Source organism: Rhamphochromis sp. 'chilingali' (genome assembly GCF_963969265.1).
Source record: "Rhamphochromis sp. 'chilingali' genome assembly, chromosome: 14".
In the NCBI taxonomy this organism is placed as follows: Eukaryota; Metazoa; Chordata; class Actinopteri; order Cichliformes; family Cichlidae; genus Rhamphochromis; species Rhamphochromis sp. 'chilingali'.
In genome coordinates this window covers 29,025,278-29,048,778 of record NC_137941.1, presented here as the reverse complement: position 1 = coordinate 29,048,778, position 23,501 = coordinate 29,025,278, and the positions used below count along the sequence as shown (strand labels likewise).

General features: G+C 40.4%; 1 protein-coding gene across 3 annotated transcripts in view; it reads right to left on the bottom strand.

Annotated features, from left to right (window-relative positions):
- lrch1 (leucine-rich repeats and calponin homology (CH) domain containing 1) overlaps positions 1-23,501 on the bottom strand; it is a 103,732-nt gene that overhangs the window by 8,737 nt on the left and 71,494 nt on the right. For 2 of the 3 annotated variants that reach the window (XM_080903445.1, XM_080903444.1), the window contains exons 13-18: positions 19,667-19,703; positions 17,147-17,219; positions 15,567-15,689; positions 7,373-7,482; positions 5,866-6,003; positions 5,642-5,719 (exon numbers count right to left, since the gene is read on the bottom strand). In XM_080903445.1, the coding sequence (XP_080759571.1) occupies positions 5,642-5,719; positions 5,866-6,003; positions 7,373-7,482; positions 15,567-15,689; positions 17,147-17,219; positions 19,667-19,703 (559 nt within the window). The remainder of the gene's footprint in view (positions 1-5,641; positions 5,720-5,865; positions 6,004-7,372; positions 7,483-15,566; positions 15,690-17,146; positions 17,220-19,666; positions 19,704-23,501) is intronic. The other variant, XM_080903446.1, reaches the window with a different exon arrangement.

Genomic DNA, 23,501 nt, shown 5'->3' with positions numbered 1-23,501 from the left:
TATAGTCTCCCTTCAATGCCCCAGAAAGTTTCAGTATTTGATTCTGGGGTATGAATCCATGAAGCTCAACAATGTGAACAATTCAGAAAAAAATGCAGCATGTTTCTCGTCATTCTTCAAACCTGAAGTGCCTCCTCTGGACCTTGGAACTGTGGACTTAAACTGAAGTGCTCAGTTCTAGTCAGAGCATTAAATGTCATCACCAACAATAAGGTTTGAAAGTTTGAAACAGATTGTAATGTGGGCTCTCACTGGTCTGAAAACTGTGGTGAATGTATTTACAGAGCAAATGGTCCTAAGAGGACTTTCAGGGAGAAACCTATAAATAGCAATTGTCTAAGAATAGACGATAAGGTTGAAAGTGAAGAGGGGGCCAAATTTAAATGCAGCATGGTTTAGGATTTTTATAGTGATCTTTCCAGAACTCTTTGATCACACCTTTTCAGACAATATTTCAGAGCTTCTTTTTCAGTCAGTTCACCACTAGACCTCCAAAAGGCTGCAAAATACTGCCCACTAATCCAAAATTAAAATCTGATCACTGCTATGGAAGTGGTACAAATACTGGCATATTCACTCCCTCTGCAAGAAATTTCAGTGAAATTCAACCGTTTCAGAGCCCCAGACTGACGTGACCCAGAGAAAAGCAATAAGCCCTCGGTCCTGCACAGATGTGATTATCTCTGCTGGCCAACATGTTGATAAGACATCATTGACTTCAGATAACCTATTACTCTGCATGCCCTGCTTTTGTTATGTGTCAGTTTATTGCAAAGACGTCATAGAAGGATAAAAGGAGGATAAAAGAAGAGGCATCCACTCATGCTGATGCTGCATTTGTGTCACATGGGATGGTGCTCATTAAAAATAATAGAAATATTATAGATTCTATGTGAGGAAATTAGATTGTCATGTGTTTATTTGAGCTTGTTGTTTGACAGATCGCCATGGTTACATTTGGTGACTGGCTGACCATCAGTGACTCCAAAAACAGACTCATTGCATCGACCACTATGTTTATGGGAAGTATTCCTCTTTCTTATTTTAGCACCACACAGAATGCAATTTAACACTTAATTACTGCAACACTGACCGAATAATAACAGATGAGTGATTAGAGCCACTAAATGAAATTTTTCCCACCCGTGTGACACAAATTCAGCAGAAATAAGGAGGAGGAGCCTGGGCAGAAAGAAGGCAGAGCTTGCAGGTGTCACGGTTACGTCAGCTCGGTCCAACTATAGGCCACGAAGAGCAGAACAAGGCAGAGGATGTGAACTAAGCTCGAACCAATAAGGTCCCAGATCTGCCAGGCAGGAGGCGGAGTTTGAGTGGTTACAGAAACTAATAAGGGAGTCTCTGATGCCCCAGGGGAAGTGGGGTTTGCAGCTGAGATTGCCTCCTCCCGTTTCCTGTCTGGATCCAAGGCAACCAGCGCCCGAACCGTGGTGCGAACCGGCTGCAGGCGGCACTGGATGATGTCATAAGGTGAGCAGAGGGACGACTGTTGCCCCCATTAGGAAGAAAGGAGGGAAGAAATGAGGAAGTGAATGAGGAAGGAGGAAAAATAGTGGGAGAAGTTGGAAGAGAAGGAATGAAGGGAGCAAAGATGGGAAAGATGAAGTAGGACAGAGAAGAAAGAGAAATATAGGGCAATAAAATGGAATGTGTGATGAAACAAATGAGAGAATATGATGGAAAGGTAAAAGACACGAGGAGGAAAAAAGGCAACAAGTGAAGGAAAACATAAGTGTGTAGATAAAAAAAATGGATTGAAGTTTGAGAAATGAGAAAAAGGTTAAATATTCTCCACAAAAAGCAAGAAGGTTGATGAGAAGAAGAAGACAAGGGAAAGGAGGAGGGATACGTGGTGCGATCCAGCCGGAAAGTAAAAAAGAGAAAAGGCAGAAGGTTAACCAATGGATACAGAGGTCAAAGGTCACAGAGTGAAGGAGCTGGTGGTGAGGCAAGCAGGGGAAGGAGGGATGCTTACTGAGAGGATGGCTCAGAACCTCTGCAGAACCCTTTGTCCTCCCAGTAAGCAGTCCAGTGATGAAGAGGTGAGGTGGCTAATGGGAGAGCCAGTGCAGCAGGCCAGCGCATTAGCATAGAAGCTGTTAGCACGTAAGCGCAGGGAAGCTTTGCAGAAGCGTTACTAGTAAAGCAGTCAGGCTGCAGCTTAAATGGCGGCTAGCGAACACAGAGGGCAGAAAACAGCCAGCAAGCAGAGATGGAGGTCAAAAGGTCAAGGCAGGTTAAACCTTTGAACTTTAATTTTCTGACAGATAAGAGAGCAAAAAAACAAACCTAAAACAAACACACAGATATCAACATAACATCAAATAAAAAAAATCAAACTACCAATCATAAAGTGTAATAAAATAACCAATTAACCCTGACACGTCTCACACATGCTGCTGTTTACTTTTTTGCATTAATGCTAGATTGCAGAAAAAACAATCTAATGTTTGCATTTCCCCTAATAACCTGCACCCTTGAGCAGCACCGTGTTAAAAATCCGTACTCCTGTTTCTCTTAAACTGGCAAATGGAGCCTGTGAATGTGACCTCAACTCTAGATCTGTAGCAGTTCTACCTCTAAAGCCAGTCTTTTTCTGTTTCTACAGCTGCAGAAAAGCAGAATGAGTAGTTTTTCTTGCTTTCCTTGAGACTGATCTTGCTTTGCAGTATGAAGCTACAGATAAAAACTGGAAACAAGCAGAAACAGCCAGCCTGGATGAGTATAGTGGTAACAAGGTCCGCCTGCCAGGTAGCCTTGAACTATAGGTGTGCTGGGATGTAACAGCAGGTGTACCCCTCTGTGTTTACTTTTCTTTCCTGACTGTAGACTTTAATTCTGCACAGCCTGCTGGGAAACATAAGTACCTTGGTAATGACCCAGGTCTTTGGACTAATGCTGCATTATAGTTGTCCATGATCTCATTTCCACAGCACACATTTCAAACATTTATTGTTATGTAAAATTATAGGAATCTAGCAAAAGCGAGCCTAAGTTTTCTCTTCTACAATTATTTGCAGTTGAGATGTTGTAAATGTTGCCCTCTCCTAATTTTGATTGGTTGATGAGTGACAAAGGACAATGGAGAGACAGCGGCATTTCAAATGCTGAGCTATTTTCAACCTAATAAGGTATAATCGGCCTTAATAATAAGGAAGACCGTGAGTGTCAAAACTCAACTTCACATAATTTGAATAAAAAATGAAAGCACAAAAATATGTTTCCTACGGAGACCCAAAATGCATACGAAACAGCTGCCAAAATGACAAACTGATGTTTTTCCTCAGAAAAAAAAGGTCATCTGTGTACAGTCTTTATGCTATCATAAGCTAACCAGCTACTGGCTTTAAGTTAGTCATTCACCATAAGGTGGCAGCACTTTAACAAAAGGTTTTGGGGTAGCTATCCACAGGTTGCAGTCTTGAAAGTTGACTTTTATGCCATCTTGGTATTTGACCTTAGTAACTTCATGTTACTAAGACCTCAGTCACAGACCTAGAGAGCAGTCAGTGACCATCTGTCCAGCTTTCAGTTGCTAGGGAAAAATGTGTTTGCTGGCAGTTGCCATGAAATCAGTTCCTAAGTCCTCATTCTAAAAGGCCAGTTAGTGATTCCCCCTGGTATCCACTGGTTGCTAGACAAGAATGTGTATTCTTCAACAAGTTGGCAAGTGGTTGCTAGAGTGTAACATAAAAGCTGCTCCTTTTGAAATGCATCTGCTGCAGAGGTAAGGCACAACTCTTACTTTGAAGGCAAATGTTTTTGGGTTCGAATTTGAAGACTAAAAGGCAGACAGGTTGGTGTCTTCCATCAATCTAAAGGCAACTGCAGCCATCCACCAGCAAACAAAGCAATCACAAGGGTTTCAGAGCACCCTGTTTGCAGTTGATGTCAGCCTGCAGCCACTTCTAAACCAGTCAGGGAATACACAGTTCTCTCTAGTGACCTAGTTTCGATCTGGTCACTAGAAAAAAAACTGTTGCCCGAGGCTGAAGGCTAACCTGAAAAATGTTGGAATGTCTCAAGGGGGTATTGAGCCAATACCACTAAAGCAGGGGTGGGCAACTCCAGGCTTCGAGGGCCAGTGTCCTGCAGCTTTTAGATGTGTCCTTGATCCAACACAGCTGATTCAAATGGCTAAATTACCTCCTCAACATGTCTTGTAGTTCTCCAGAGGCCTAGTAATGAACTAATCATTTAATCGAGGTGTGTTGACCCAGGGTGAAATCTAAAACCTGCCCTCGAGGCCTGGAGTTGCCCACCCCTGCACTAAAGGGTCTGAGCACCATCTTGTGTTTCAAAGAGATATTACACAAGAGTGTATCTGGAACCTACTCCAGGCTGATATGGACTCGGCAGACATCTCTGTAACACGACACACAGACACACTTCATAGTGTTTGTCTCTTCACATTCTCACTATAGTTTAAGTTTATTTTGAAAAGGGCTTCAATTCCTTTTAAGGCGTTTCAAGCGATTTTATTTTTTATAAAAAGTACCATCAAGTGTGCATTTAACATCTAGCTCATCACTGTGCACACTGCTGAACTTTCACTTTAAATCTGTTTTATTATTATTTTTTATTTTCAGAATCCACCACACAGGGTCTATGAACAAAAACCTGCATGAAACATCATATGTTCTCAGTCTGGACAACACTCCTTAAATCAGTGCAGAGGTGGAAAGTCAAATCTGAACTTCTACAAGTGTGTTCACGCACAAGGAGTAAACACAATCAGCCCAGCATGCTCTGCACCAGACTGGAGCTGCCACTTTGACTTCTGTCATGATGGAGGAAGCTGTAAGCTGCAGGCAGCGATGACAGTGGTGATGAGTCAGCATTGTTGAAGTTAAACGACCCCATTAGACAGCCAAAAAAGACAAAAAGAACAAAAAGGAGGCAGAAAGGATATTTAACCAGCCGTGGGAAAAAGCTGAGTGGTTTTCAAGTTTTTGTAAGATTTGGGTTCAACCTGTGTCAGACTGCTCTACTTATTGTTCAGTGGCATAAAGGTAAAAAAATAATGCAATTGTGTTATCAGTTCTAACTGCTCAAGGATGACATTGCAAAAAGTTGCTTTTAGACACACAGAACCATCAGCTTTCCTTCCATGTCTGGTTTATAATTTAGTGTCTGGCAAAAATCTTTAATTGTAGTTTTCACCTCACTTTCTGATATAAATTACAAGGAAATGGAAGGTGCCAATGCTACAGTGTCATTAAAGTAAAATCATAGCCCTAATGCTGAAGAGATCTGATTTTTGCAGGACACTTCTTTTGACTTATTGTGTCAACAACAAGCCAACAACCCATTGAATCAGGCTGAAATGGACTCAGTTGGGAGTTTCTCTGAAGAACTGGGGGCGTTTTCAGGTTGGAGGTTGCTGGTTTAAATCCCAGCACAGGCTTAGAAAATGTCCTTCAGCAGCAGTGGGGCTGCACAGTAGCCATCATGGTATTACCTGATAACTGCAGCGTCAGACAGACTCAGACTCTGGGTGTGTAATAACTGATTAGACTTTAAGTAGGTTTTGGAAGTCATTCAACTTGAAATCCGCCCCCAGTTCAGACAGGCCATGGCTTCTAGTAAAGGTGTTATTAATGTACAAAGATGCACTTCTTACCTCTGGTACGCCTATTTTTCTACAGGCATCCAGAAAGTTCTCCACATTCCTCCGACACTTGGCCATGCTGAGTTTGGGCTGGAAGACAAATATAACAACTTACTGAGCTACACTTAGAAACACAACTTTGTATTTTTTACACTTTAAAGGGGATATTGGGAAACTGAACGCTCATCCAGTGATTATGCGAAGGGTCAAAGGTTGCAACTGTCAGTGAGACGTACCACTGCAGGTGAGGGGACGTGGATGCTGGCGACAGAGCGTGGGCGAATGTGATTGGCCAGATGGCAGAGCACGACGCCGTCCATCAGAGACGAACCAAGGTCTTCAGGAAGGACGACCTTCAGTCTGCTCTCGATGCTCTGAGCAAACAATGCAAGCAGCTTTGTGTGAGTAAAAAGGACTGGATCGCAGTATCATACAGTGAGAGAAAACAGAATCAGACATCCTGATGATATCGTCCAAAACAAACCTCCATAAACTCACTTAGATGACTGAAAATCTGAATTTGCCCGAAAACCGTAGCTTTGATGGGGTCAAGCTCAAAGATGCAGTTACTGAATGTTTGAGTGTTTTCTTTTGCGCTCCAAATAGCACAACTCTGAGTCACAGTAAACCTGAACGCATCACATTCAGTGTGGCAAAACACAATGCAAAGTGGGAGATTAGTTTAGCTCTGGGTTCCTTCACATGAAAAAAAAAAAAAAACGAACCATAAAGAAACAGAACAGGACTTCCCTGACAGCTGGCAGGCTTTAAAGTTTTCTTTAGTTTAAAGGTTAACTAATTACAACCATCCTTAAGTCTGTTGGTTACATCACATTCCAACATACATTTGACTTACATGCAGGCCACATACAGCCCTTTCTGATCCCAAGAGGCCAAACTAAAAGTGCCAAAAACAAGCCCAATTTCAGTAGCATGTTTCAGTTTTTCTACACAAAGACATACTGCTGCAGTGCATGAAAGAAACCTGTAAGCACGACTCTTTTACAGAGAAAGTTCTGGTAGCACACTGTCCATCTGTCACGTACCTACAGTGGGTAGTAAGAAAACAGGAACTTTTGTGTTATTTAATTGCTTATCTATCATTTTATTACTTTTGGTGTAGTATAAATGGCTATGTGGGAGGTCTTTACCAGTAGCAAAAGTTGTAAAACTAAAGATACAGTTAAAAGTCCAAAGTTCATGCCCTTCTTCATAATTTTCCAAAGCCATTCAATGCATTTATTCAGTGTGTTTTCCGGTCTGATTTTATGTTTGAGACCTGTGGCTTACAGAAACAAATATATGTCTAAAGAAAACGTCCAGGTCATTTGATGCACTTGTCATAAATATAAAGATATAATTGTATATTATTACCATCATCATTATTATTATTATATAACATATATTCTTACATCTTTGCAATTTTCATTCAGTGAGATTTCACTGAGCTGATAAAATGCTGAGCTAAGAAAACAAAACAACAAACAAAACCCTGTGGTTCCATGCAGAGCGTCAGACTTATTTTAAATCAGAAGAGGAGCTCCGGGTTTATGATCCAAATCTGCAGTTAAGATACAATGAAGGCTTTTATGGAGACAGATATTTAGTCTGGCCAGGGTGAAAACCTGCTTAACCTCAGTCATGCAGGCTGGATACGTTTGACATAAGCTCATATCAGATCTATAACACCCCACCCCCCACTCAAATAATATAAAAAAATAAAAGAACATTAGCTTGTCTCACATCTCTCAGCTGCTCCATGAGCTCCAGTTCCTCCCGCAGCTGCTCCATCTTTCTTCTCATGGTGAACTGAGGATCCACAGACTCCAGGCTCTTGTGGCTCCGCAGGAACACTGCAGCAACAACAAAAGAAAATGGAACATAACACATTAAGCATCTGCAGGAGTACACAGTTAGTACCAGTTAGAGATAAAACAAGGACAGCAGACGTCTGAGGAAGGAGAGATTTGCCGTGATGAGCAGAGACTGAAAAGCTGCCACTGGAGGCGGGAAATCTAATAATCATATGCCACAATAAATACCAGCAGTGCATTTAAACAATGAGCAAAGACCTTCTCAAGCAGCTGATAGACTGCAAGATATTAAATATTCTACTGAAACTAAAAATGCAGTAGCAGGTCTTTAAAACACAAATTTAGACTCCTTTTAACTAAATCACACAGCAGGATCAAAATCCACAAAGACTTTGGAGCACCGACGGAGAAAAGAACGTCTGTCAAAACCTGGGAAAAGGGACAGAAAAAAACCTCCATATTTGTATCCTAGGACTACTACAGTAGCTTTGCATGAGTCAAAGTTAAAAGTAATGTTCATTTTTTAAATACTGGGCCGTGGTGCTGCACTTCAGTTCATCCACTGTGCAGCCTGATGCAGACAAACATCCCAGAATGAGTGTGTGACACAAACTGACGTGAGAGGAAAAAAAAACTGTTCTGTGGAAAGTTTACACAAGCACAGCATTCACATGCACTCGTGCAGTCAGAGCTCAGCATGCTGCTCGCTGCCGCTCTGTCACAGGAGCCGTCATGTGAGGAGGAATTAGGGCTCCAATAAACAGCTTGTAGAGGGAAAAAAAGCCCAGACAGATGGATTATTAAACGTTAAGTCCTCTGTGTCTCTCATGTGCTGTGGTCTTTCAAGGCCTGGAAAAGAGTCAAAAACCTTCCAGGCACTCAGATTTTTAATGTGCTGATCTATTAATCAGACAATAGTTACCAGGCCTACTGAGCTGAGGCTCAAGCAGGGAGACAGTCGACTATCTTTTTGTGTCTCAAAAAACACATGAAACAGATGAGAGACGTGTTAATTAGTGAGTGTTCGAGGGCCTGGCAGGTGGATGTGTTCCCTTCAGTCAGACTCAGCCAGCTGCTGCCCCAGATACCAGTCCTTCTAAAGTTTCTTGTCTGCTTACTGTCCTGCTGCCTCTCAGCAAAAAAGCAAATCACCATCAACACCCCACCCTTGTTACATTTACTCTCCAGCTTCTCTGCTGGAGAGTAAATGTAACAATATACACATATGTATATGTATGTATGTATATACACACACACACACACACACACACACACACACACACACACACACACACACACACACACACACACACATATATGTATTCCCACATACCAGATCTTTAGTTTACCCTCAAAAATAGCAGACAGATGGCGGCTCTTTCGTTCTTTTGAGGAGATTAAAATAAATATGTAAATATTTGCAGAGTCGCTTTACTTTTGCCTGAAAAAAAAACAACTAAAAGCATAAATTAAAGATCAAAACAGCTGCTGGGATTGGACTGTTCCAGCTTCAATTTAAATAATATCAACAATTGGAGCAGAAAGTGAAGAGAAGCTCGGATTAGAAATGCAGATGACGAGATGCACTTTTATTTAGCGTGTGTAGGAGGACAGAGTGTGAAACACACTTGGTCTCTTCCTACACACCCACACACATGAAAGGCACACCGCTAAACTCTGAATCATTCACCTCTTCACTGTCCTATTTTCCACACGCATACATCAGCCTCTTACAGCTGAATGAAGCTGAACACTGCCTGTGAATGTGCAGTTCCACTGAGCGACCACAGAAGGGAGCTCCAGGCTTTTCAGTGGGAGTCATCTCATGTTTTGAGGAGGAGAAGATGAGAGGGCTTCAGGGTGTGAATGTTTTCAACAGTTTTACCCACATTTCAACTCTGCACTGTCAACACTGACATTCCTCTGGAACTGAATGAAGCTCTTTGACTAAACCCACTGATCAAGTTGACGTTTTTTTTGAGTTGGTAAAATAATCTACTTGGACCTTGGAGCCTAGTTCCTCTGGGGAAACAGCAGGTGGAGGAGCTGGGGTCCACTAAAGGATAATGGAATACCGTCTTAGTGTGAAAAATCATTTGGTTGGCCTGAGCTCTCTGTTTGAGACGAAGAGGAAGGGGAATATGGTGAAGGGCAAACGGTTTTCTCTCACTCGGTTTATATTCTGGGTCACGTCATGCTACAAGCTGCTCAACACTCCCTCCTCTTCATCATCTTCCTCTTCTTCTCTCTAAATATCTCTCTGTCTCTCTGCCATCTGGACATTCTGAGCCTGTAGCATCTTGTTTCTGTGCCTCTTCTCTGAAGGTTTTTTTTTCCATGGGGGGGCTTTCAAAGTCCTGCTTGTTGGCGTTTTCCTCCAAATACCCTCCTGATTTGTAACTGGTAACATAAAAAATTAAACACTATCACAATCTAAGCAGAATTTGGACTACAAACTGCAGCAATACTGACAGAGCATCCCAGGCTGTGTTTACAATAAAAGCAATAAATAAATAATATTAATCAAAGAAGAATAAGTGTGGAACATCTTTCATCATGGTGGCTGCAGCCATCTTTCATAATGTCCACGGCTCCGCTGCTTGTCATTAAGTGGTACAGAGGTGGTCGAGATCCATTTATTATCCATAATCATTCACCTTAAGTCATCTGGATGCTCTCTGAATCAGCTGACAGAGGGATCCAAACAGTGTGTTGGTTCAGGCTGAAGCTAGTGTGAAAGTGTACAGTGGAAACGTCAGCTCACCAAAGCACGCCCATGTTATTGCCCAAGGACCCCAAATTCTCCATGACTGTGGCGGAACAGAGTTTATATTTCCTCCTCTTAGCTCTCACTTTAGCTCCATCTTTTAACCCTGCCGTCTCCTCCAGGACTACAGGCCTCGGCTTGGGCAGTAGAACTGAGGCCAATTCGCCAATAATGAGAGTGAAATGAGATGAAAAAGACACACGCAGGCTTGACAAGACAAGACTTGAAAAGCAAAGGTAACCACATTTTCCAAGGATAAACACAAAAAGCAATGAATATTGACTTTGGATGATTGAATCGTTAAAAAAACAGCAGGAGCTGATATAACAGGCTGTTACACAGTAACTGCTCACATCTGAAGGGTATCCAATCAGGTTAGTATACTATCAAAGACTGGCTGATTGCCTTTTGATTACAATTGATTAAACGCTCCTGGCCTTTGATTACATAAACCCGATTCCAAAGAAGATGGGACGCTGTACAAAATGTAAATTAAAACAATGCAAATACATGCAAATCTCATAAATCCTTTTATTTATAGCATAACACAGAAAAAATATATTAGCTCAATTTGAATATGATGGCAGCAACAGGTCTCAAAAAAGTTGGGTTTACCGCACTGCAGCATCTCAATTCACATCATATATGTAGTAACATCGGATTTTAGCAACAGTCCATAAAATTTGGGGAACTGAGGAGAGCAGCTGCTGGACTGACTGATACAGGATTGTAGCTGCTAAACAGCTTCTTTGTTGTATTTTACGTTTCAGAATGTGTGGAAAGATTGTAACTGGTGAAAGATTCTCCACTATGAAGCCACGCTGCTGTAATACTTGCAGTTTAGCATTGTCTTGCTGAAATATGAAGGACTTTGCTCTAAAACCTGTATATACATTTCTGCTGCTATCGTACCATCAGAGATGCACACCTGTGAACTGACTGCTGATAACAAGTTGGATGGTTCCTCTCCTCTTTAGTTCCACTTTTGATTTGTCTGACCATACAACACTTTTCCATTTTGCCTCAGTCAGTGTAAATGAGATCAGAAGTCATTTTCATATGTATAAAGAGGAAGAAAAAATAAACATTTGCAACAAAACATGTTTTAGTGTAACCTGCAGTAAATTCCATCAAGTAATCCAAATGTCCTTTGATTATTTTTTATGGATTCTGATGGTTTACATAACCATTTTTAAAACCGGCACATAGTTTTTAAAAATGATGGTAGTTACATGTTTAAAAAGACAAGTATTCAAAGACTGATCACACGCAGTCTGTGCATGCATCTGCACTTGAAGTCACTCACACAAGGTGATGATTGGTCACTAATGAGGTCAGGCGCACTGACGATGGGAGCATGATGTCATTCTCCCTGAGGCCTGAACCCATTACGGACCATTAGTCACCATCTTATCACGCTTACACATAAGGGGCTCGTGTAGAAATGTTGTGCTTCAAAAAGAGTTTCAGGAAGCCACTGATAGATAACTAATGATGCTCTCCTTACAACAGCAAACACTGAGAGCGCAGCAGCTCAAAGACGCGAGTCAGATAGCTTACAGTGTGAAAGTTAGCATCAACAGACCGAATCACTGTACTTTTAAGTTCAGCATCAGTACACTTGAAAAGTTTTTTATATAGCGAGGGCACAAAAGGGAAACACATGTAAAATGTTACAAGAGTGAAATGAAAATGAGTCAGACTTAAAAACTGAAAGTGGTGAGAAAGTGAAGTTTAAAGAGTCTCTGAGGGTTAGTAACAGATTTGTGAACATTCAAGAGTTATTACAGCGAGTGTGTGAACAGCTCACAGCTAAGAGTCGCCGCGATATATCAAAGCCTTTTATGGACCAAACGACTAAATTGCAGCTCTCTTCTGGGCCGCACAAAAATAACTTCTAGCTCTGTGAGCACCTTCCTCGACACACTGCATTTTCACATCCCCTTTAACCCAACCTTAAACATTACAGCTAAATGACCCAGCCAAACTTGACTGTTAATCCAAGTGTGAACCCTGTCCTAAAGTCACAACCAGGCAAAACATGTCCACACTTTGTGGTCTACAGTTGAAACTGGTGCTGATGAAGATAAATAAAATATGACACGGCTGTGATCCATCTACTATCTTGGACTCTATTCCAGTGGAAGTAGGATACCCCTTTAGGGACCATTATCTGACGCTTAAAATATAGGAACCGAAAATAGACGCACACGAAACCCAGACTCATTGATACTTCATACATGCACAGACGCATACATCTCCAATTGTATGTGTGTGTGTATCAGACTTTCCTAATACGGTCTCTGATGCTGCAAGCCATGTGATGGTTAGACTTAAGACATTTCAACTCACAACACATGCAGGCAGTGTCACGACAAAGCCGACACAAAACAGAACTGTTCCTTCTGGAGTGAAGTATGAGAACAGAAGTGAAAACAAATGCTGGGATTCTTTGTATTAACGCATTAAAAAAAAACCCTAATAATAACATTTTTTTCATTTTGCTCAAGTGCAAGAAGGACAACTTCAGTAAGATGTAAGGTCCACCAGTAACAGGTTTACTCAGTGTGCCCAGCTCAGTGCATATGCAGCAGAGCAGACAGCTTTGCCAACATACACTATATTATACACTACAGTGCAAGAACTTACACTCACCCATTCAAACCACTGAATTTAGGCGTTCCAATCACTTCCATGGCCAAAAAGTCTGCCCTGACCATCATGGACTTTCCTCCACAAAAATCAACCTCATTCAGCATTTATGAAAGCACTTGAGGACTGGGGAAGCTATGTATGACTGACAAGAAGCTCTTTAGAACACTGCCAGATCAAACTCAGTCCAGCAAACACGCATGTTCAGGCAAACAGTGGGTACCTGTGATTGAACTGCGCGGTTGTGCACATTGCGTAATCTCACATTTCTCCCATGTGGGCAAATTTCCTCCCAGGTTAGCCACCTGTGGATCACATGTGGTTCCTGCACTGTGGGGCAAAGGTGTCAGACTACTAGACCCCAGTTTGTAAGGCACTGGGGTTTTCCTTTGAATCAGCAAGCTGCATTTGATGATTCTCAGTCATTAGAACACACTCACTTATATAGAAGCAACAAAACACTTGGTTTGTTACAATAGCTATTTTCTTAGAAATGTAAATTTCAGACCTTCTAGATCTTCTACACAAGCCAGCTGCAGTCGCACGCACAAATCATGGCATCAGCTCTAACTTCTACCACGTGCGCCTGCTGGTCCACAGCCACCACACACACACACGGGAACAGCTGGAGATGAAAGCAGAGTGCGGTGAAGCTCGTCTTTGATCACAGTCTGCTGTTTCAACACACAAACGTATGCACGCGTGCGTGCATGCAGAGCATCTAATCTGAAACACCCTAACATGTGGTCTGAGGCAAAGAAACACACAGTGGCAGTGGACGAGAGAAATTAAGAGAAAGCTGTGACAGAATTTCAAAGGAAAGGAAGCTGCTGTCCCCATTCGCACCAACGAGAGGAGCCAGTGAGTCGCAGCTTGATGAGATGACAATAAAGTTTCTTAAAACCACAGGTGAACACAAACTCAGACCCTCTGTGTCAAAAGGTTGTCCAAAATGCTGTCGTCAAGATTAAAAAATAAATGAAATTTATAAAAAACTCAGCTTCACCTTAAATCTCAGTGTTTGCAGTTTAAATGTCTGCATGTTCAGATGCCTGCTGACAGCCCAACACCACATCATCAGACATTACTGCTTTTTCTTTAACTGAGGAGGAAAACTGAAGGAAGCCACAGCTCCTTTACTCCTTTTTTCTTTCACAATCGCCACTCAGGCTAACTCTAAAAGATTATAAAAATTATTTGTGACATATTTCTGCAGGTACAACAGGCAAATTCTTTTTTTGAGGTACTGTGCTCAACAAATTTATCAGACCACACAAATATTTGAGAAAGAACAAATCAAAAACTTGTTTAAAACTAATAAATATATTGTCAGTTAGTTGCTAAATAGCTGAGACTTTTTTCCCCAAAATTTGAGCTGGTACACTGGACTGAGAAGTGAGAACTACAGGAAGCAACATTAAGGGGGGTACACAGTTCCACAGTGAGAGTTGCTATGCCAACAGCTACAGAGAGTGGTGGAGGCAGCAGAGAACGTCACTGGCAAGCGCCTCCCTGCCACTAAGGACAACGTAAGACTCAGAGCATTATCGAGGATCACAGCTAGATTGAGAACAATCTGTTCCGAGATTTCCTTCATCAAAAATAAAAAACCATACCCGATCTCTCATTCAACACCATTGTCTTCATGCCTGGATGGCTTCCACAGCACAGCCGCTGTTTTTCAATATCTCTCTGCAACCTGCGATGCGCCTCCTCAATAGCCTCCAGTGTGCTAAAACGGTCACCCTTATATTATTGCACTAAAAGCTCAGTGGGGAAAACATTTTGGTTTGAAATAAAAATAAAAATGTAAAAAACAGAGCTTGGAAAAGAAAAACAGTACAGAAAAATACAAAAATATCCTGGAATTCCCTTTAGTTTTAGTCTTTTTTGTCAGCACAACCAGGCTGTGAATGGTTAGCATGTCATGACTGGGACTAAAGGACCTTCACATGTGTATCAATAATGCTTATTCTGACAGATATAAAGCCTTGTTACAACTAAAACTGAACCTAACAAAACTAAACTGTTCAGATGGAGAGAAGCTGATGTGTACACTCATGGCTGTGAAAGTTTGAAGGCTGTGGTGAAGTCAGAGTTGACAGTTATATAGTCATAATGGGGTTTCCATGGAGAGACAGAACAAGAGCAACTGTGCTGGAAATGGTTCCTTTACGTGGACTGGAGGTGACTGCAAGAGGAGATCGCCCAAATTCAAATCAGGTTGGTTTTTCATTTATAATGGCTCTGTTCCTGGAACTCTGAAATTAAACCTGGTATAGATCAGTAATTCCCAATGATATAACCTTAATTAATTAGTTAATTAATTAATTAGCAATCCTCTTTGCTTATCCTTTTCAGGACGGGGGGGCGATGACAGCTGTCTTTGCAATTACTCTGAAAACCAATTCTGATACGCTCACTTTTTGTGAGTGCTGCTGGTGTTAAATAAAATGATATGATATGACATAGGATGGTAAACAAGTTGTGGACTAATGAACAGAAAAACAACAGACAAAAGACTAAATTCAAAATGTTTTTTGTTTTTTAAAACACATTTAAAGACCACCTTTAAAGTTAAAGACCAGTAATGACAGGCTTTTCTGGCTTTGAAGAGAAAACGGTCCCTACCCAGGGTTTGTCAGCAGACAGCTCAGCCCAGATGTGTGTCATCTGGCCAATTAGCAGATAAAGCGGGACCTACCCCGGTTGTGATTGCCTCCGTCGTCATGGCTACGAGGTGTATCTCTATGGAGGGGCGAGGCCTGTGGGAGGAGGGAGGGGTCGAGAGAGGAAGGCGGGGGCGAGCAGGGCAGCGAGGGTGGAGCTACAACCAGGCGGGTGGGAAGTGGGAAGTGTTCAGAGACGCAGGAGGTGGGGGGTGTGTGTAGTGCAAGGAAGGTAGTTGGAGGAGGTGGTGGTGGTAGGGTGAGCATCAAGGTGAACCAAGTACAGCAAGGCAAAGTTCATTCCACGAAAAACACACCCCGAAAAACAGCAAAAATCACCAGGAGAAAGTGTGAATTAGTTTTCAGGAATCAATGAAGCAGGTATTGATTCAAAAATGCAGGCAGGTCAGATTAAATGAGTGTTTATGTGATTTTAAACATCAAAGGTCATGCAGGAGAAATGAAAGTGCCACAAAAAAAGGCAAAAAGCAAACAAACAAGTAAATCAGAAAAGGTAAAAAAGGTGAAGCAAAGAAACAGAATGAGATGACAAGACACAAAACAAAACAGCACAAAACAAAATAAAGATTAGTGGCATTTCACATTACAAATCACTCTCACATGCTGTTAGCATCATGTTAGCTTCATTAGCGGTTAGCATCATTTCACACTGGTAACAGCAAACAAAAGCTGGATGGTTGCCAACTATAATAAAGCATGGGCAGAAGCTTTCTATCATTCTGCAAATAAAGCTGATGAGCAGGGGCCACAAGCTGCCACAACATGACTGCTGCTGCTTCGCTTTAAGCTAATGACTAAGTTCAGGGTTTCCAGCGGTGTATCTGATATGCCCGTGTTGGTGTTGTTCAATACTGTTTGTCCAGGATCAACTGACCAGTCACACTGTTATGATGTCATAGCATTGCAATGTTCGGGAAAAAATGCCTTAGTTTGTATAAAACTCTGTATAAGATTCTGGAACAAATGGTAAACATTTCAAGTTGTTAATTTTTACAAAATAATAAATATATTACAAAATTAGGTTTGCTGTTAGTCAAATTTAGGTATACATGTTGGTTTGTGAGCAAGAGTTTTTCAAAGCATTAGCTGAACGCTCAAACAATGTCAGTTTTAATGTTTATCATGGACCAACATTATTATGATGACGTTTCCAGCAGTGTATTAAAGCGGACACCCTTTTAGGGCCTTAGAAGAAAAATAATTAAGTGCGTTTGCTTTTTCACCCACCTGTAGAAAGTTTTGCTTTTAGGGTTTTTAAAGCCATATAAAGCCACGTAAAAGAAAGACAATTTCCTACACTCTTGTTTAACCAATATGGATTATATCAATTAGAATGTTGAGCTCTAGGCTAAGCTTAAATTAAAACTACATAAGCTACAAACTGTATGACTAGAGCAACAGAGCTCATGTCAAAATCAGGTGTTCATCCTACACTCAGACTGTGCATTTTTTTTCAGCGACCAGCATAGTAAATGCCATTAAATTATCACAGTGTGGTAACTGAAAGTATACTCTGTCCAGAAAAAAACCCCAATTTGTTAACCTGTACATCTGGTACTCCAGTTAACCTGGTCCACTATCTCAGCTGACTCACCCGAACGAGGTTTCAGTCCAAAGGGTGGGCTGGAGAAGGATGGAGGTCCGCTCACTGGAGATCTGTCATTTCGCTACAACAACAGAAATGGAAACAAAAATTAAAGTCAGTCCTATTTTAGTCAATTTAATGAAAAAATGCTGGACACTCTTGATCCTGTGCTTCATGTGCAGTTTTCAATGACACAGACTTATGAATGACTCCACAGAGAGAGATAAAGTACACAGAAACACATTCACTCCTGTGATGAACCTGTGCAGACTAACAGGAGCTCAGTGGCCTAAAATTGAACTCAGAACAACACTCCACTCAGTTCCTGCCTCCTCTACCTTCAACCATCACTCAACTCATATGGTGAGCAGAAACACAGATACAGCAGACTAGCTTAGTGTCAGCACCAACGCTCCAGAGGTGTGTAATTCAACAAAATTGAAGAGGAACATATTCTTTTCCAAAGACTGTTTTATTTTTATTTAAAAAAAAAAAAAATCCTACGGTCTTCCATATTTTCACCTGGTAATAACATCTGATCTGAATTTGCATTTCTTATGTGAACAACAGCAGTTTAAAATATATGCAGAACACACTGAAATATATATCTTCTTTGATTTCCATTTGTTCTAAATACAGTGCTGCTTACAGGCCTGTACAAAGAGTGATGACCATCAAAGCAGAAACCCACTGCACTCATAGTGTCACAGGTTTGCTATTGTACACATTAAGTTAGCTAGCTAAACACAAGAAAAAATGTTAACATAATGGAGAAAACAAAGAACAATTAATTGTGACAAAACAGGATAACATTTTAGACAACATCCATAAGTTTTGCAAATGTAAACAGACCTTGCCCAAAACACCCCATGTAACATAAACTTAATGGTACATTCAATTCAGTGTCTTCCATACAGAAACCTATCATTCCTAATCTAATTTGAGGAAATAGGGAATGTTTTACAACAGAATTCAATTTTTCAATTGAATTCAATTTTATTTTTTTATTTGTAACCATTGTCAAATTACAACAACGGCTGCCTCAAGGCACTTTATGGTAAAGACCCTACAATAATAGAAAGAAAAAGGAAAAAAGCAATAGAAAGACAAATTCTGGTATTACTGTTTTAAGCATTGGATGTTTTAACCGATGCTTTAACCCAGAAATAAATAGAGGTAGTACAGAAATATAAAAAAACAAAGTTTTGGTGTTAATCCAATAAATAGTAAACATCATAATATATAGTTCATGAAATTACAAAAATAACCCTGAAACAGTGTTAATTATAAAACAAAGTCACACAGCCACTTCAGCAGATGAATGTTGCACACTAACATGGGAGAGAGAAAACACCAGCCACTTGTTTTTCTACTGTGCACTACAAAGGCTTTCAGTAAACCCACCTTCAGTTTAGCCAGTTAGTAATTTCCCAAGAAAGCCTGCGAGTAACTGGTGAAAGATTGAGACTCGCATGTAGCAACAGAGAAACACATTCCCTCTCTGTGCACATGTGGATCAGGCTGCTGGATGAAATGCGACACGTGAAAAGCTCAGAGAGGTGTGATCGGCAGCTAACACAGCAAACAGACACACGACCGTTGGATCACTGCGAAGCACGACCGTAGACAGCTCACTCGGAGGACAGAGACTACATCCAGAGGTCTGGCGCTACGTTTACCTTGATCGACATATGCCACTCATACTCCCGGCACGCAAGCTGGGCTTCAAACCTGGCCTTTTCTAGAATCATCTGTCTCTTCTTCTGGAACTCACAGCCACCTTCATCCATGTGCTGCTACAGGACGCATCAAAGGTTTCAGCTGTAAGTATTTTCTGTTACTAGCATACCTACAGGTTTTACTTATCTAGGAACGCACAACACTTTTCCACCTGCTGAGCTCCACCAGTTGAGGATAGTCATTAATACATTTTTTAGATAAGAGAGGTGTCTTTGCAAACTGGACCACCTAGTGGTAGTGGATAGGACTTGAAATACTATAAGAAAAGGCCAGAAAAAGGTTTCTTCATTTCTAGTCTCTCTCTATATATATCACATATTATACTATAATTATGCCTTCAGTATATTAGGGGGTCTTTAGCCCCCTAAATGACCCTACATGTTCTGCTTGGATGGCTCAGGGATCATGAAGGAAAAATGAAGGAGAGTTTGAACGTTATTTGGCTGCAAGTACCAATTCTTTCCTCTAAAATGTTTATACCAAAATAACATTTTCATCTGTTGAAACTTCCTCTGGTGCTTTTGTCAAAGAGAAGAGCCACCAGGCATTTCCTGAAAGTTCTCATTAATAAAAATCACTGCCACCTGCTGACCCAGAAATCCAACAAAAAGCTCAAAATCCAAGTTTTAGCAGAACTCTTCAGACACAGTGAATGTTGCTATTTTATTATAAATTACTGGCCAACAAACTGGAGTTTGAACCAACCTGGAAGTCCTTCCAGAAACTAAGAAACATGTATGCCATGTATGTGTGTTAGAGCTAAAGAGCTCTAACGAGCTCATACTGTACCTTTGGTGATGTGGCGCCGTCATCACTGTCCTGCCCGCTAAGGAGAAAAAAAAAGGAAAATAAGGGCAAGTGATCTACTTTACCATGACCCTACATAAAACAGTGTACAGAATCAGAACTACATTTATCTTCAGGAACGACCATATTGGCCCAAATACAAGAAAAGACATTTATTTTATGTTTTTCAGAATTTAGGTTTAGAAGCATCTTAGGAACAAGACGGCATTGAACTGTCTTCTACAAAGATGCATGATGAATTCTTTGTAATAGCCATTTTTTCAGCCCATTTACAGCAAAGGACTACAGATGAAAAGTAGCCTTTTTTGCTAATTCTGCCATTTTAAGATTAATATGTTCACTAATATACACTGTTCCTTTTAAATGAATGAATTCAATTCAAACTCAAAATTGTGAGACAGTTGGTCCTGTATGGGCAGAAATCTGTGCCATCAGAAACTGAATTTGAATAAGTTAAATTTGAATTTGAATTGCTCAGATTGAATCTGAATTGTAACTTGAATAAATGCTTTTGAAAACTGAATTTGAATTAGTCTAATTTGAAATTGAATTTATGGTTTGAAAATGATCATCACTAAATTGAAATTGAATTTATATTTTGAAAATGAATTGATTTGCTTTGAAACTGCATTTTATCCTTTAAAAATTCAGCTCTCGAATAATTTCAGTTTCACTTCTCACCATTCAGTTTCAGTTCTACAATTCAATTTCAGTTCCAAAATTCAGTTTTTTGGAACTTACATCCGGTTCCGGTTCAAGCGCAGATTAATAGAACTACGTTTTACTAGCGGACCGAAAGTGTTACTGACGGGAATCTACAGCGTCTTTAGCTGAATTAAGACTTCAGAAGTCATTCGTCATGTCGAATGACCAGCGGATAAACTCTCAGGTTGGTAATAAATGTATTACATGTATAAGAACAAGCGTCATGTTAACAAAAGATAGCCGTAAGGTAACTGTTATGCTTATTGTAGCTGTTAGCTAAAAACGCTAATTTAGCGTAGTTTGCCCTGAATTCAGCTTTGACAAACAAATATGATCGACTGTTTCTAGTAGAATTCCAAAGTTGTCATCTTGGACCCTCTCAGAGTACCCCCTCTGTATGCTTGCAGAGACCCCTACAGTAGGGAAACATGCAAAACAGTGTCCAAACCTTTGTGTTTTAGCTTTATTTATGTCTTACACAGCATCCCAACTCTTTAGCTGACTTAATAACTTTAGCTAAAGTGAATAGTTAGTCTAATTCATTAGTGCAGCATTACTGGATCACCTCTGTTTGAAGTGATATAATATGATATACAACTATCACTGAAACAGCAAACTTTGTAAATAAGCAAACAACACTTCTCATTCTCTAAACGTTTGGCCACAGCTGTAGATTACACTATCAGTGCTTGTTCACTCTTGACAATAATTACATTTCTAAATTCTCTTTGTGCATTTACAGGTAAACAATATCTAATATTTTATCTAAATGACTGCTTTGTCTTTGAAAAGGGTGAAGAGCCTGAGGCCGGTGACAGTCCAGTTCTACTCTAAGTACATCCTTACTGTGGCTCACAGGACAAGGCCACATTCCTGTCCTGCCAGAAGAGGAGACAAACGTCAGAGTCTTCATGCAGTTCAACCACACCTGTCATATTCCATATGACAGGGGTCTCAAACTCCAGTCCTCAAGGGTGGACTGGAGTCATGCAACTTTTCCATGCCCTCGAGGACTGGAGTTTGAGACCCCTGCCGTATGGTGTTCATGCTGTTTTCTACCCCACAGTTACAGCATGTCTGACTGCCTGTTCAGCATATGCAAAAATATATGAGTTTAAGCATGTGATGACTAAGGCCTTCCATTATGGTGTTTGTCATCACATGTCACAGACATCTGGATGATCATTTGGAATAAACTAAAAACTTGTTACTTCATCTTTTATCTTTATTATTATTATTATTATTGTTGTTCTTATTTTACACTTTTCATTGTTAGGCATTAGGTTTATTTGTAGTAGTCCTTTCCAACGTCTTTCCCTCTTCCATGTTACTGTGTCAGCTTGTCAGCATCTATTTGGGTTTGGAAGTGGAACAGAAAGTCAGGAAATCCAAAGTGCCATTAAAACCAGAAGAGGTTCTTATATTTCAGAAGAAGGGATTAATTCAAAAGAAATGACATCAATGCCATATTTTATTTAGGAACACTAGAGAGCACTTTGCAAAATAACACATTCTTATAATTTCACCCTCAGATGAGCCAAGCTACGACTGTCAGGGAATGTGGTGTAGGTACAGAGCATATGAGAGTGGTTAAGTTAATGTCTCTTGTCTAGATGAAGGCACAATAGGGATCAATGGCAAGGCGTAGAGATTCAGTATCTTCAGTCTTCAGTGGACACTCCATTTCTGGCACAAAACACCTGTAAAAGATGGTCGATTTAGGAGGTGACCCGACAACTTCAGCCTGTCAAACATAGTAATGGAGCAGTATGTTTAAAAAATATATCTAATTAAGCATGCACTCAGTACCCTAAGAATTATTATGGTAGTTAAACACAGTGATAGTTGTACATCATATTATATCACTTCAAACAGAGGTGATCCAGTAATGCTGCACTAATGAATTAGACTAACTATTCACTTTAGCTAAAGTTATTAAGTTAGCTAAAGAGTTGGGATGCTGTGTAAGACATAAATAAAGCTAAAACACAAAGGTTTGGACACCGTTTTGCATGTTTCCCTACTGTAGGGGTCTCTGCAAGCATACAGAGGGGCACTCTGAGAGGGTACAAGATGACAACTTTGGAATTCTACTAGAAACAGTCGATCATATTTGTTGTCAAAGCTGAATTCAGGGCAAACTACGCTAAATTAGCGTTTTTAGCTAACAGCTACAATAAGCATAACAGTTACCTTACGGCTATCTTTTGTTAACATGACGCTTGTTCTTATACATGTAATACATTTATTACCAACCTGAGAGTTTATCCGCTGGTCATTCGACATGACGAATGACTTCTGAAGTCTTAATTCAGCTAAAGACGCTGTAGATTCCCGTCAGTAACACTTTCGGTCCGCTAGTAAAACGTAGTTCTATTAATCTGCGCTTGAACCGGAACCGGATGTAAGTTCCAAAAAACTGAATTTTGGAACTGAAATTGAATTGTAGAACTGAAACTGAATGGTGAGAAGTGAAACTGAAATTATCCGAGAGCTGAATTTTTAAAGGATAAAATGCAGTTTCAAAGCAAATCAATTCATTTTCAAAATATAAATTCAATTTCAATTTAGTGATGATCATTTTCAAACCATAAATTCAATTTCAAATTAGACTAATTCAAATTCAGTTTTCAAAAGCATTTATTCAAGTTACAATTCAGATTCAATCGGAGCAATTCAAATTCAAATTTAACTTATTCAAATTCAGTTTCTGATGGCACAGATTTCTGCCCATAGTCCTGTTTAATTAGCCCAGTTCAACTTCCAGGACTTTCTGATCATGCCTAGAATATTTACTTACACAAATTGAGGCTATCGATTGAACGTTAATAAAATGATAGCTGTCACTGACTGTGGGCTGACAGAGAAGATGATACAGAGTAATCAAGTCTGACATACAAGACACACTGATGGATTTTTTGTTGTGTTCATACACCACTCTTCACTCAATCATTACTCATCATTAATGTGTTGCTCTCCTCCACAGTGTGTCTTGGTCCCATCTCCCTCCCCTCACCCAATGGCTCCCCTCCCTGAGCCTGGTTCTGCCGGAGGTTTGCTTCCTGTTTATATCAAAGCCCTTTCTCATAGGGGGTCATCTGTTGTTTGGCGT